The 13,167-nt window shown below is 42.2% G+C and overlaps 1 protein-coding gene across 1 annotated transcript in view; it reads right to left on the bottom strand.

The window, feature by feature from the left end:
- The window catches only part of FBXW8 (F-box and WD repeat domain containing 8), a 96,653-nt gene that overhangs the window by 49,343 nt on the left and 34,143 nt on the right, over positions 1-13,167 (bottom strand). Inside the window, exon 5 of the mRNA XM_054996150.1 lies at positions 10,304-10,461. Within this exon, the coding sequence (XP_054852125.1) occupies positions 10,304-10,461 (158 nt within the window). The remainder of the gene's footprint in view (positions 1-10,303; positions 10,462-13,167) is intronic.

Here is a 13,167-nt window from a genome sequence, read left to right as displayed (position 1 = left end):
AGAGGTGTAGTGGTTAGAGTGCTGGACTACAGTCTGAAAGACCCAGATGCAAATCCCCATTTTGCCATGGACACTTGCTGGGTGATCTTGGACTACTCACACATACTCAGTTTAATCTATCTCATATGGTTGTTGCAAAGATTAAAATAAGGAGAGAATGATGCAAGCTGCTTTGGGTCCCCATTGAGCATAAATGAAGTAAATAAACAATACATAAAATATAAGAGGGCAAGACCATTGAGAGCCTTAGAAGTAAGGATGAGGCGTACTGGATCCAAGTATGGCCATTCGGTGTGTTATTTAAATGCATAACCCATGCAAAACAACTATGCATGTTGGGTTTGCACACCAGGCATCTGTGCCCCTTGCAGATATTGTACTGTCATACTAAGCAGAGCTTAAAATGGACCCAGAGCCAGTGCAATGTTGCACAGGGAAGCCTTTACCACCCTTATGTTTAAATCAAGCTTTAAAGAAATCGAAGCAGGTGCTAAACAAATATGTCTGGGATGGGAGATCTACAGTGTGGGTTCCATAATCAAAGAGGCCCTGTCTCTGGTAGCCCTCTTCCCACCCCGGCCTCTGAAAACAAGAGCCTTCTAGAACATGATCACAGATGATGATTTCAATGTTCTGGAAATTAAAGGAGGTAATTCAAGACCTATGCTGTGAAAAGCAGAGAGCCTTTCTGTGTCTATAGGTTATGAATCAGGATTAATATCAAACTGCCATATCATTCACAACACCGAAGTCTGGCAGAAAAGTAGAACAACAGACAAAATTAGGTGCTACAATCTCTGCTCTGAGGAGCATTCAGGGATTCAACTGTCCATTAACTTGTCGAGTCACAGGGAAAACACAAGGTTGGCTCCAGACTAACGCTGCGATTTCCATCAATTCCCCTTTCCCTCTCTGCACACTCCCATGTCATTCCTCCCATTCCCCTATTCCGCACAGCCCACCAGCAGCACCTCATGAAGGTCAGCAAGCCGCAGTTGGAGGGAAGAGACGAGAAAGTTCTGTTCTGCTGGTGAAAAATTTAAGCTTGGATCCAACCCAAGATCTTTCAATAACCATTCCTTGGGCACATGTAAAGGACGTGGCTTTTCAAAAGACGAGTGGAAGTCCATTTCTGTTGCCAAGGAGAAGCAGGCAGGCTGTTTCTTGCAGCAAGAGAAACACATACTAGTATCAAAGTTATATGGGTATAAAATACATTTTAGCATGGTTTAAATGCCTTCATTTTGTTTAGGCTCTCAGTCCCTGGAAGCCTGTCAGTGCTGCCTCATGCTTTGACTGCCCCTCTGCCTGTGGAAGCTGCGGTAGTGCAGCTGCTGAGAGGCTTCACTGTGCGCTCAAGAGATCCTCTGTTCAAATCTCAACTCTGCCACAAATTAAGTGGCTTTAAGCAAGCCATACTTTTCTCAGCCTTGGCCAATGTGGGGGCGACAGAAATGGCCTACCTTGCAGGCCTGTTGTAATGATTACTCTATTATTTCATTTTTATCCTGCTTTTCCTCTAAAGAGCTTGAGATAACGTACATGGTTCCCCTCCCCTTCCCACCCTGTGAGGTTGGCTGACGGAGAACATCTGCCTTCAGGTCATTCCGCAAGCTTCGTATCTCAGTTGGGATCTGTAACCAGGTGTCTCCAGTTGTAATCCAACCCTCTAACCCTTGTACCATTCTCGTTCTCAAAGTGACATGAAGCTCTTCAAACACTATATAAATGCTATTATCATCATATGTTTCAATGGGACTCGAATGGTAGGATGCTTTGAGTGAGAGCATCTATCCCTGGCAAGGAAGGCAGGTTGCCAATGTTCTCCGTGTACCCAGACTCCTTTCCGAGCATACTTGAGCCAACATGCTCACGTATAGTGGCTAAGACAGCAGCATCCTACCTGCTCCCAAGTAACCCTTACAAGAGTTCATGAAGAGTGCTTGCTGCCTTTGTTCACATGAGCACAATCACAAACAGGGGCAGTGTCTTCCTCTTGCATCCCCCACTGTGACACGAAAACTTTCCGTGGCGCAAATCAGAACTGAAGAGGGCAGTGGGTTAAAGCAAACAGTCCCCCCACAAAGCCGTGGCTGCGTGCCAGAGCCAGGCAAGCATGGAGCAGATGGAGCCCTGGCAAGGCCCCCACGGCCCCTGCATTAGCAGCATCTGCTCATTACCCAGAAACCCTTCCCCTGCTTTATCTAATGCTCGAGGAAAAGCATTTTGATTTGATTCATTTTGGTAAGGCAACGTGCAAGGCAATTAGCGGTTTACAAAAAAAAATCAAACTGGAAGGCTGCCAGCGCTGACAATGGGAAACAAGGCAGAAGAAATAGGAGGCCAGTGAGTTGGAATTCAAACATCACAACTGTGGATTCGGCTGCCAAATCTCGTTGGCCTCCCAGGTGTAGAAAGAAGGCGGACAGGGAGGAGCAGGATTGGCCCAGAAGGCTTCCCCTCATTTTCTCAGAGCATCTGATCCCCTCCCCACCACCCCATCCTACGTTTCATACTGGGACATTCGTAGCAAAACTGAGGTGCAAACGGCAAAGGAGGAAGAGGCCTCTTCTGGGGGATTTCAAGAAGCATAATGAGAGAAGGTACAGCAAGGGGCCACTGAAATGATTGGAAGCTCCTTCCTTATGGAATACATGTAAGAGTTTTGGAAGGGAAAAAAATCCAGGAAATTATGGAAGTGCATGAAAATGTTTATATAATTACAAACAGTGTGTGAAGTTGGAGAGAAAGAATATCTCTTTTATGCCAAAAACGCTCAAACTCTGAGCAGGGACAGATGTTACAAGATATGTGTGGCTGCCACCCCAAACAGCAGCTCCTTGTCTTTCTCCCCCACCTCTCATACGTGTAAAAAGCACATGATGTCATGGAACCATGAGTCTCCTCGGGAGACAAAATCTCTGGAAATTTTGAAGCCATGGAGGGAGGGGCTCCCATTTCTCTCTTCCCAAAATGGAAATTTTGGGAACATTAAAATATATTTTATATATTTATAGTCCGCCTTATTTACTGAGACTCAAAGTAGATTACACAATTTAAGTCAATACGATCAACAGCTGGGACATTCAATAAATAATGCAATGGGGTATTTCTAACTTAATATATAGTTTGAACTGGACATTACTAGAAGCTGTTAATGCAATGTTTTCTCATCAAACCTAGTTTACAATTTTAACAACACGAACCATTTATAACGAACCATTTTTAACTTAGCATGCAAAATTATACTGTTTGGCATACTTAATAGAAATTAAGTATGCCAAACAGTATAATTTTGCATGCTAAGTTAAAAATGGTTCGTTATAAATGGTTCGTGTTGTTAAATTAATAGAAATTAATAGAAATTAATAGAAATTTACAAGTATGTATGAAAGAAAGGTTGTGAATATACAAGGTGCAAACTGCTGCACCTTAGCACATACATCTTAAGTTTTTGTCATCTGAAAGGTAAAGGGGAAAGTGAAGCTGAAAAGAGGAAACTTTTTCTGTAAATAAAAGAAAATATTATTTGGACAAAAACATCTGTATATTGTCACAGTAGGTCTAGAGGCACATTTGGATATAGGAGTTAAACTTTGTTTTTATTTACTAAAATATTTATACCCTGCTTTTCCCTATGACCCACTGAATTCAGTATTGTTTCTGGTGGGCAGTCATGCCGGTCTGCAGTAGAAGAGCAAGGTGAGAGTGGCACCTTAAAGACCAACATTATTTCCAGGGCATAAACTTTCAAAAGTCAAGCTCTGTGTCTGACATAGGGAGCATGATTCTCGAAAGCTTATATCCTGGAAATCTTGTTCATCTTTAAGGTGCTACTGCACTCGTATCTTGAATTTAATACTGTTATCATCATTCACATAACATATGAACCGTGGATAAAATCAGGCTCATTTAAATTATGAACGTTTCTTTGAAACTATGGTGCATCTCTGTTCTATACACTAATAACTTGCATATATACTGGATATAGTATACACAAGAATGATCATTCTTTAATGTTGTAGATTCTGACATAAAATCTTTCTAATATGTATTTTGAGTGAATAATACCCTTTCTTAAAAAGCATTTCATTTGTACCAAAACAGGAAATAGTTCATAGGATATTTTCTGCCTAAAAATACTACAAAAATTGAAAAAATATGGTCCTTTGACCACTCTCACCCAACAGACCACCCTCACACAGTTTCCCTGATTATTTCCCCAGGACTTCACATCGCTAGTCTCACCAGCATACTACATAATAATGACAATGCTTAGCATATAGGGCTAGAGAGCATTCAAAACATTCCATATACACTAGCATGTTAAAAGCTTTATTAACACCTTTTAAGGTAGGTTAGTATTAGCCCCACTGCAGATAGGGAAAGGTTGCTTAAGACTACCTAGTGAGTTTGAGGCACCCAGTCAAACTGGGGGATTCCTGACTGCAGCTCAGGTCCCCTAGCCATGATTCATTGGGTGATACACACTTCAGGTCATGCCCCATTTTTACTCACTATATGGTGGTGGTGGCGGTGGTGGTGAGACACAAGACAGGAGGGCTTCTGGTTTTGATGGCAGTCAAACTAGTGACCCCTATGTTCACCACAAACAGAAAGCCCATAGGATGGTCCTCAGGCACACAACTTTCAACTTCTGGGTTCCTCCATGAAACAGACTGTCCCCAGAGGATCCTGCAAATGTTGCAAGGACCTTTGGGACAATCTCTCTTTTCATGATGGGAAGCAGAACCTGGTGGAGACAGTTTCACGAGTGCGTGATTCTCTTGCATTCTGTTTCCTTTGCTGCTGCCAGGCACTTCTTCTATTGGGGAAAGCGAGACTGACCCAGAGTTGCCAGCAAGTGATGGGCCATCTGATGGGCTATGGGCCCTGACAAGTGCCCAACCGTTTACTGAATTCATTATGTAGTTCTCCTTTCTCACCATGACTCAGGGTGGATTACACATGTAATACAAACAGTATAATACATAAAACAATACATTAAGACAGAGTCATAAATTTAGAGAACACAAAAATGATAGTATAATGCAACAAATAATGCAATAAAACAAGATTATGGAATCAGAGAACAATACAATAATTGTGTGAACGTCTTGTACAAGTCCTGTCTTTTTACCCTGTTTTTCAGCCCCAAAATTTGCCCTCGAATTATTTGATTATTTCGAAGATCATAGATTGGGGGGGGGGGGGATGCTGTTAGTGAGATGTAGATTCATGCATGAGGGTAGGAGTATATGGTTGCTTCTTTTCTTCTTCTTGGTCCCAGGAAAAGCAGTGGTAAACTGGGAGGTGGGGGCTCTCAGCTAGAACAAGATCCACACAAGATGGAGGGTATCATGGATGGTACTGTGTAATTATGGCTACAAATACTTCTAATATAGATTTCCTGACATTTTATCACTCCCCCCCTCCTCCTCCTCAACAGAAAGAAAAATGAGGCCTTCTCCATGACTTCAAAATTTCTTGAAGCATTCAGCTCCAGGATTTTACACACATTGTGCAGTACTGTTGAAGAAGGTAGAAGCAGAACCCGGGGGAAATCCCCAGGTGATCCCTAGAAATCTTTGCTCAGCTAGAAGACCCGTGAGGGTGACAAGACAGGCAGTGAAGGAGCAGAAGTTGTCTGCCTGTTCCTCTGCAGAGACGGCATGCCGAGGGCATCACGGCTTGTGCTCTGCCGAATTGGGGGGAAACGGTGTTATGACAATGACTTTGCTGAGAGAAGAGGAGCCCCGCGGTGCTACCACCTAATGGCACCAGATGGCTTCTCCACATCGGTCACACATACAACCCCATCCCCTCCCAAAGGAAGAGGGAGCCAAGGAAACAGTGTAAAATTCTCCCAAACGATAACTTGAAAAATTGATTTAATATGCTCTCTGCGCTGTAGATAGCTCGAGATTCCAACACCTTGATGTAGAAATGCGCATGACCACTGGTATGTATACAGAATTACCACATGTGAGAACTCCTCAAAGGCGGGACCAGTGTCAATAGGTTTACATGCAAGGACGCTTCCTTCATTGAAGAAGAAAGGATGCTTGTGGCTAACAATCAGCTGCAAGAGATTCAGGGCAGCTTGTGTCGCTGGTGTACTTGACCGAGCATTCAGCAGGGATTGAGGGAAGAGGTTAGTTACACAGCTCTGGATGCAACATAGAAGGAGACCTGTTATGTTATATGTTGTGTTATATGTTATATGTGATGTTAATTAGGCTTGTATCCCACCGTCCCTGCTTGCAGACTCAGCGCAGTTCACAACAAATGATTAGATACAAATACACAGATTTAAAATACACAGAAAAGAGATAAAACCCATCAATAAATACATAAACATGTGTCAACAATCATATTATATCATATCATATCTCATATATCATATCACAGGGCTGCATTAAAAACCATAAAAGCAAATAGCTGGAGATGGAAACGCTCAGCCTCCGGGCAGCACAGTGGGGGCATCAGCAATCCGAGGGCTGTATACTAGAGGGCCGTTGTCCTATTCTTCAAGCCTCTTTATACAGCACAGGTTTTTTTTAAAGGCACACACTCAACTTTTGAAACTGTGCACTTAAGGAGCAAGTGGGACAAACTCGGCGCATCCAAGGGAACAGGATCATAATGACCCCAAATGGTGAAAACTCTGGTTTAACAATGAGTGATTCCACACACATTGGATAATGCACTTCCAATCCTCTTTATAGATCATTTGGAACGGATTTTTTTTGTGTGCAGAACAAAAAATCCACCTCAAACGACTGATAAAGTGCATTGAAAGTGCATTATCCAATGTGTGTGGAATCAGCCAATAGCTACATTATAGCTTCATGGAAGAGGGGGGATCTGAACCTGGGCAGCTCAGATAAGGCAAGGGTGGATTCTAAACCAGACTGTCATCCAGGCTTAGAAATCCTACCTTTTGGTTGGGGGACAAGGATGGGTTAAATCAAGTTAATCTGCATGCCTAGATTTGCCAGGGCTAACTTCTCGCTGAGATTCTCCACATGAGGAAGTAGGGGGAAACAGTAAAGCATATGCACAAGCCTGACAAAAATACAGGTTTGTGCCTATGCCTACTGCATATACGGCTTAATGGGATATTTGAATGCAGCCATAGCATGTGCAATTTGTGGCCGCCAAAAGAGAATGTAGTAAAAAAAAATGCTTATAATTTAAGAGTTTTAAACATACACGAAGAAGAGTACTACTGGTCTATGCCAGCAGACTTTAAACCTTTTTAAAAACGGATTATAGAATTTACATGCATAGTCCCTCAGTATCAACCAGTAGGAAGATGCCATATACATAAATCATTTGACCCAAAAACATTGCAGATGAGTTCTTTGCAGTTTCAGCTAAGCTTCTCGGAACTGCAGCCAAAGACAAGAAATTAAAATTAATACACGTACTCCATTAAAGAGACTCGCAGAGTATCTGATTGCTTGGACAGTGCTTTGAAAAAACTGCTGGGTTCAGTTTTAACTAGAGATTCAGACAAGCCATTGGAAGAGCACAGCGGCTGGGAACAATGGAGTCATTACAGCCGCTGCAAATGTCAGACAGACAATGAAGAAGTTTATGAGCTAGAATCATTGTTTGTGCCCTACAGATCTGAGAGAGAGAGAGAGAGAGAGAGAGAGAGAGAGAGAAAGGGAAAAGAAGGACACCTCTCCCTTTCCAGAAAGCATTATATTATATAGCTGATCTATTTCAATTTAAGGCTACAAACAGTAACCCAACTGGTTTAAGGTTTTTATGCCCTTCCTAAAAAAAGTATTTGCAGACAATTCAGCTATCCTTTGCCTAATGTCATGCCTGTGCCTCAATAATTAACCGCTCTAGTATCTATCTCCTTTTGTTCGTATCTGGGGGAAAAAATCAAAGCATTAGAAATATTGGTATTCAATGGGACCACCTGGGACACATTTTGTATTTTTTCCTTAATAGTTTTTAAAGGGCAAAAAAAAAGGGGGGGGGGGAGAAGGGTGGATAGATCCTGGTCTGAGAAGACTGAAGGCTACTGCTGTAGACTAAGTGCAAATAATCACCTAGAAGCAACACTTACTCACAAATTCACATTTATATCTGTCTCAACAAGCCAGCTCTCTGGGTTCTGTCTGTAATAAATACACGTATTTTGTTGCATAGTAACAAATATTTATGCTTTACATTTAGTAATTTTAATATTTGGCCCAATGATTTGGATTTCTTTAACCTTCTTGGTTCTTAATTCAATTTTGTTTGGGTTAAGTTTTTCCTCCTCTCTTTTTGCCCTTTGTAGTTTCAAAGAGAAGAACCAACCACCTGCATTGACCTTCTGATGTTCTTAACCTTCACAGAAGAAGGGATCTGAATCCAGACAAGCACCGCTTCCTTCTTCAGGCCTGAATGGAAATCCCACTGCTTGTTTTGTACTAGATAGCATCAGCTTAAGAGGCCATCAAACAATGCCACTAGGAATTATGGCATGCTGTCCAAGACCTGAGCTCAGTGCAACAACACAGCTCCAGCACGAAAGCATTAGACAAACACACACACCCACAAAACCCCCAAACCAGAGTACATAGTAAGGCTTCTGCTCCTTTCTCAATTAAGATCAAACCTTGCTAAATGTAACAGGCTGCTAGCTAACTCCCATCTAAGATTCTCCTCCTTTGCCAGCAAGCAAGCAAGCAGAGGATGCTTAGATCAGAATAAAACAAAACAGAATATTTATTTATTTTATTTGACTTATACCCCTCCCTCCCCACGAATGGGCTCAGGAATAATAAAGACTTCATCTACCTTTCTGCCTTAAAATGTGGCAAAATGGAATAAACCTTTCATAAGCTAAAAGGATGTTGACATGGATGAAATCATCTTATTTATTTAACATATATACCATCTCTCCACCATATTTAGTGTTCAAAGTGGTTTACAGCATACATCTTGATTCACTGGTCTTGCTTTTGCCTTGGATTAAGAAGTCCAGGGGGTCAAAGAGAAGAATCTAAATCTACCTGGTTTTGGTGTAAAAAGCTTTTATAATTTCTCAACACAAGTACTGGGTCCGATGCCCTGACTGAGTATGGTCTCTTATAGTAGCCCTGGAATGAGTGATGTGGTTTCAAAATGTATTTCTGCCCCAGAATCACTGTGTCCTTCAGTAAGTCAAAAGCTCTTGACTGTTGCTCCAAAACTATAAAATAGAAATTAAAATGACCCAGCTGTGAAAACCCAAGTAACACCAGGTTCTAAACAACTTTATACATTAACACACATGGCAAATTTTATTGGTGGTGGTGGTGGAAAGTGACTTCAAGTCATAGCTGACTTATGGCGACCTCTGGTGGGATTTTCATGGCAAGAGAGTAACAGAGGTGGTTTGCCATTGCCTGCCTCTGCAAGCCCAGTCTTCGCTGGAGGTCTCCCATCCAATTACTAACCAAGGCTAATCCTGCTTAGCTTCCAAGATCTGATGAGACCAAGTTTGCCTGGGCTTTCCAGTTATAAAGAACTTTATATATTAACAAACATGGCATAAATTATTACAACAATGCATTTTGAAATGTCATCTTGAATACAGCTAAACAGATGGCCACATTACTTCTAGCAACCAAACATTGTTTTAAAAAGGCAAGCAAAGGGCTTCAAGATTTCACAGAAATTACCATATTCCTATCACAGTCAAATTTCAGTTCTTATAGCAACTCTGAGTTAGTATTTCTGGATTCACTGTATGTTTTGTTCCAAAGCAAAATCAGGGGGAGGGGAGAACCCCCCAAATATTTCCTTTGTAGAATGGCCCCTCTACCTTGCTTATCCACAGAGTCAACACAGATCAAAGCACCCCATACCCTCTAATTTGCTACATATTCTCTGTGCGCACAGAGGGTAAGATGACAGAAGGTGAGGGATTTGCATTCATCAGGCAGTATCCGGTTTATTCTTTGTCTCGCAAGTGTGCCTCACTGCATCTCAAGAAAAACCAGGCTGAAACAAATTGTTTGCTCAAGACAAGCTTGGCTGGGTCACAGCCTGGCACTGTTACCCCAAGCGGCAGCTCCAGGAGGAATTAAACAGCAGCTTTAATGGGTGTTGCGTTCCAAGGCCTCCTAATGCACCAAGGGTGACTGGCCAACTTTTCCACATAAAAGCGAGTGTGAGTGCACACACGTGTGTGTACAGAGAGGATTAGAGCTGCTCAAACCCAAAAAAGAAAAAAAACCTCACTCTGGGCACAGCTGCTTCATTTTCAAAAAGCTTTAAAAAATATTAGGAAAGAGTTGCTGTTACTTACCGTCGTTGTAAGCCGCCACTGCCAGCGAGTTGTTTATCCTCACAAAAGAGGCGTGTGGCCGAGGTCCAGGATCAGCCAAACCATGCTCTGGTTCTAGGACAGGGGCCGTGTAGTCCCAGGTGCGTGTGTCCCACAACTTCACGTCCCCTGACGTGTACCTGGAAGAGAAAGCAGAAACACTTTCCAAAAGCTTCAGGGGTGTTTTTTTGGGAGGAGGGGGGAAACCATGGAGAGATGCGATTATCTGGTCATAAAAGAAGTCAAGCCATTTGGTTTTGATCTGCTGCTTCTTCAATATATAAAAGAGGCCTCTTTGCAAACAAAGTCAGATTTTCCTTTCATTTATTCACACCAGTGGCTGTGCTCACATCCACTAAGGCAACACTATGTACATCTGTCAAGGAGATCAAGAAAGACACACAGATATTGTTCACACATGATTTATGGCCAGGAATATATTGCCGTTCTGTTTCCGCCCTACAAATCATGTCTCATGTGACGCTTCCCCATTATATTTTGATTTGCTTTCTAGAGAGTATTTATTAAATGAATACATAGACACACATATTGGTTTTTACCCACAAAGAGGCTTTTACAACATGTTTAAAACCAAAAACCAGAATCTTACTATAAGCCATTAAACAGACCAAAACAAAGAACAGCCAGCATAAAGAGGGAGAAACCTCAGAGCCCAGAAGACAGAGAAACTGTAAAAGTTCTCTGAAATAAATATTTTAACCCATCATCTGCAAGGATGAAAAGGACACATCCAAGAGGCTTTCGACAGAGGGAATCCTGCCACCTCAATGCTGCCACTGAAAAGGCTGCATCGCAGTAAGGCCTCTATAGAAGACCAAAGCATAAATTAATTAAATTGGTGAGTTCATATGAAAGAAGACTGCCCCTGAGGTAGCATCTCTCTCCCCTTCTATGATGGTAAGAGGAAAGTATGGATTACAACCTACTTTGGCAACATTCACACACTCGTCTTTAGAAAAGAGCACTCCATAATCCTGCTCCCACTTCCATTCATTCTTGATAACACGTGGCAATAAAGGGAAAGTTCAGGTCATAGCTATTCATCTGTACATAAATAAAGAATCTCAAAACAATACGATGAATGGCTGAAGTCAAAACTAGTATGTTTAGCACTGATAAAAACTTTATTCAGAAACTGGGGAAGGGGACATGTAAACATTTCACCAATAAGTAAAAGATAGCAGAAAGAACAATTCTTCCAGGGACTACCAAAAGAAGGAAAACAGATTTAGATCATGGGTGGGAGAAATGTAGATTATTATCCACTGTGAGGGACCACTAACTGATTTAAGGAGGACAACCAAACACCTTGCTAGTTACTGGCATTCTTACCACAAATGATTGACTAAGAGGATCTTGTAGATCTAGCAAAGCATTTCTTAGGCTCTTAAGCATAGGTGCCTATTCAGGATCATTTAACACAAATTAACAGTAAGATAAAGTTGAATATTTGCTCTAGATATAAATTGAAAACATGGCTGATCTATAGTGGAAATTCCAGTAGGGGAAGCAGTAGTCCCCCAACACTACAGAAGTCAACTGCTGCTCCTTTTAGATGACAGAAAGTGGCTTGCTTTGAGTTAAATCCTGCATCTCCCTGCAAGATCAGGGTCCCCAACTGGAGGGTTTCTTGAATACAGCCACATAAAACAAGCAGACATATTTGTACAGCCTTCACTAGGCTCAATGGAAAGGTCAAAGTGTCTTGCTGAGGAGATGGGATTCCCCAGTCAAGTAAACAGGCAATTTGGTGCAAGTTGTCAGCCAGGCTAAGGGGAAGAGGGAAGTGAGTAAGCCCAGGGACAAAGGGGAGGTTACAACAGGCCATGGAACAAGGCAAGATAGACTCTGGAAGCAACATTTGGCGAGTGTTTCAGCACATACAGATGGCAGGGAGAAGTATGAACAAGCTGCAGGATACTGAGTCAGGCCACTGGTACATCTAGCTCACTATTAGGTACACTGAGTGCTAGCGGCTCTCCAGAGTCAATGGCAGAAAAAGGACTTTCCCAACACCTGCCACACAACATGCTTTAATTTGGAAATGCCAGCATTTGAACCAGGAACCTTCTGCATGCACTATAAGTTGTGGGTCATTCCAGAGTTATGAGCCCTCCGCTAAGCAGTGCCTGGAAAACACCTGATTTACAAAAGAGAAAGGATCAGAGATTGGAGTCTGAGATTGCCTGCTGCAGGAAGCCCTACCACTTGGGTGGATTTTGGAAACATGAACATCTCTTCTCTAAGAGAAGCTTCAGATGTTACACTCCTAAGAGTATGAGTCACTCACACATGCTTTCGGGCAACATTCAAAGCAGAAAGGGGAGGGAAAAGATCTACATCCACCTGTAGGCATCTCCCTACAGGAGGAGATGCCAAAGTCACTGCTTCCAACATTATTCTTGAGCATGAAAAGGAGTCATGCTCCTCTCGAAAATACTTCTGGGCAATGTTTGAAGTTGCCCCCTAAGACTGATCATCATAGAACAAGCAGCTTTAAGAAAGGCTATTCAAAGGAAGATGAAAAGGCTGCAATTTGATAGGGTCACAGTGGTTTATGAAGCCCTCCTTCAAGGATAAAGACACAAGTAGTTGCTTGGTAGCAGGGTTTTACCAACGAGCAAAGTGGTCACTGAGATCTCCATGTGGTCAAAGAAAAGTGGTTAGTTTGTTGCTTCACCGATAAATGGTACAGCAATCAATCAAAAAGGGAGCACCACAGAACAGCGTCTGCCAACCTGAACGAGAAAGAAGCATAACATGTCTCTGACTGGATTCTTACATATTTTTGACTGCTGTTTGTGCACTCTGAGCCTTCCTTAAGG

The sequence above is a fragment of the Eublepharis macularius genome, chromosome 13 (genome assembly GCF_028583425.1).
Source record: "Eublepharis macularius isolate TG4126 chromosome 13, MPM_Emac_v1.0, whole genome shotgun sequence".
NCBI classification, from domain to species: Eukaryota; Metazoa; Chordata; class Lepidosauria; order Squamata; family Eublepharidae; genus Eublepharis; species Eublepharis macularius.
This window is presented reverse-complemented; position numbering and strand designations above follow the sequence as displayed.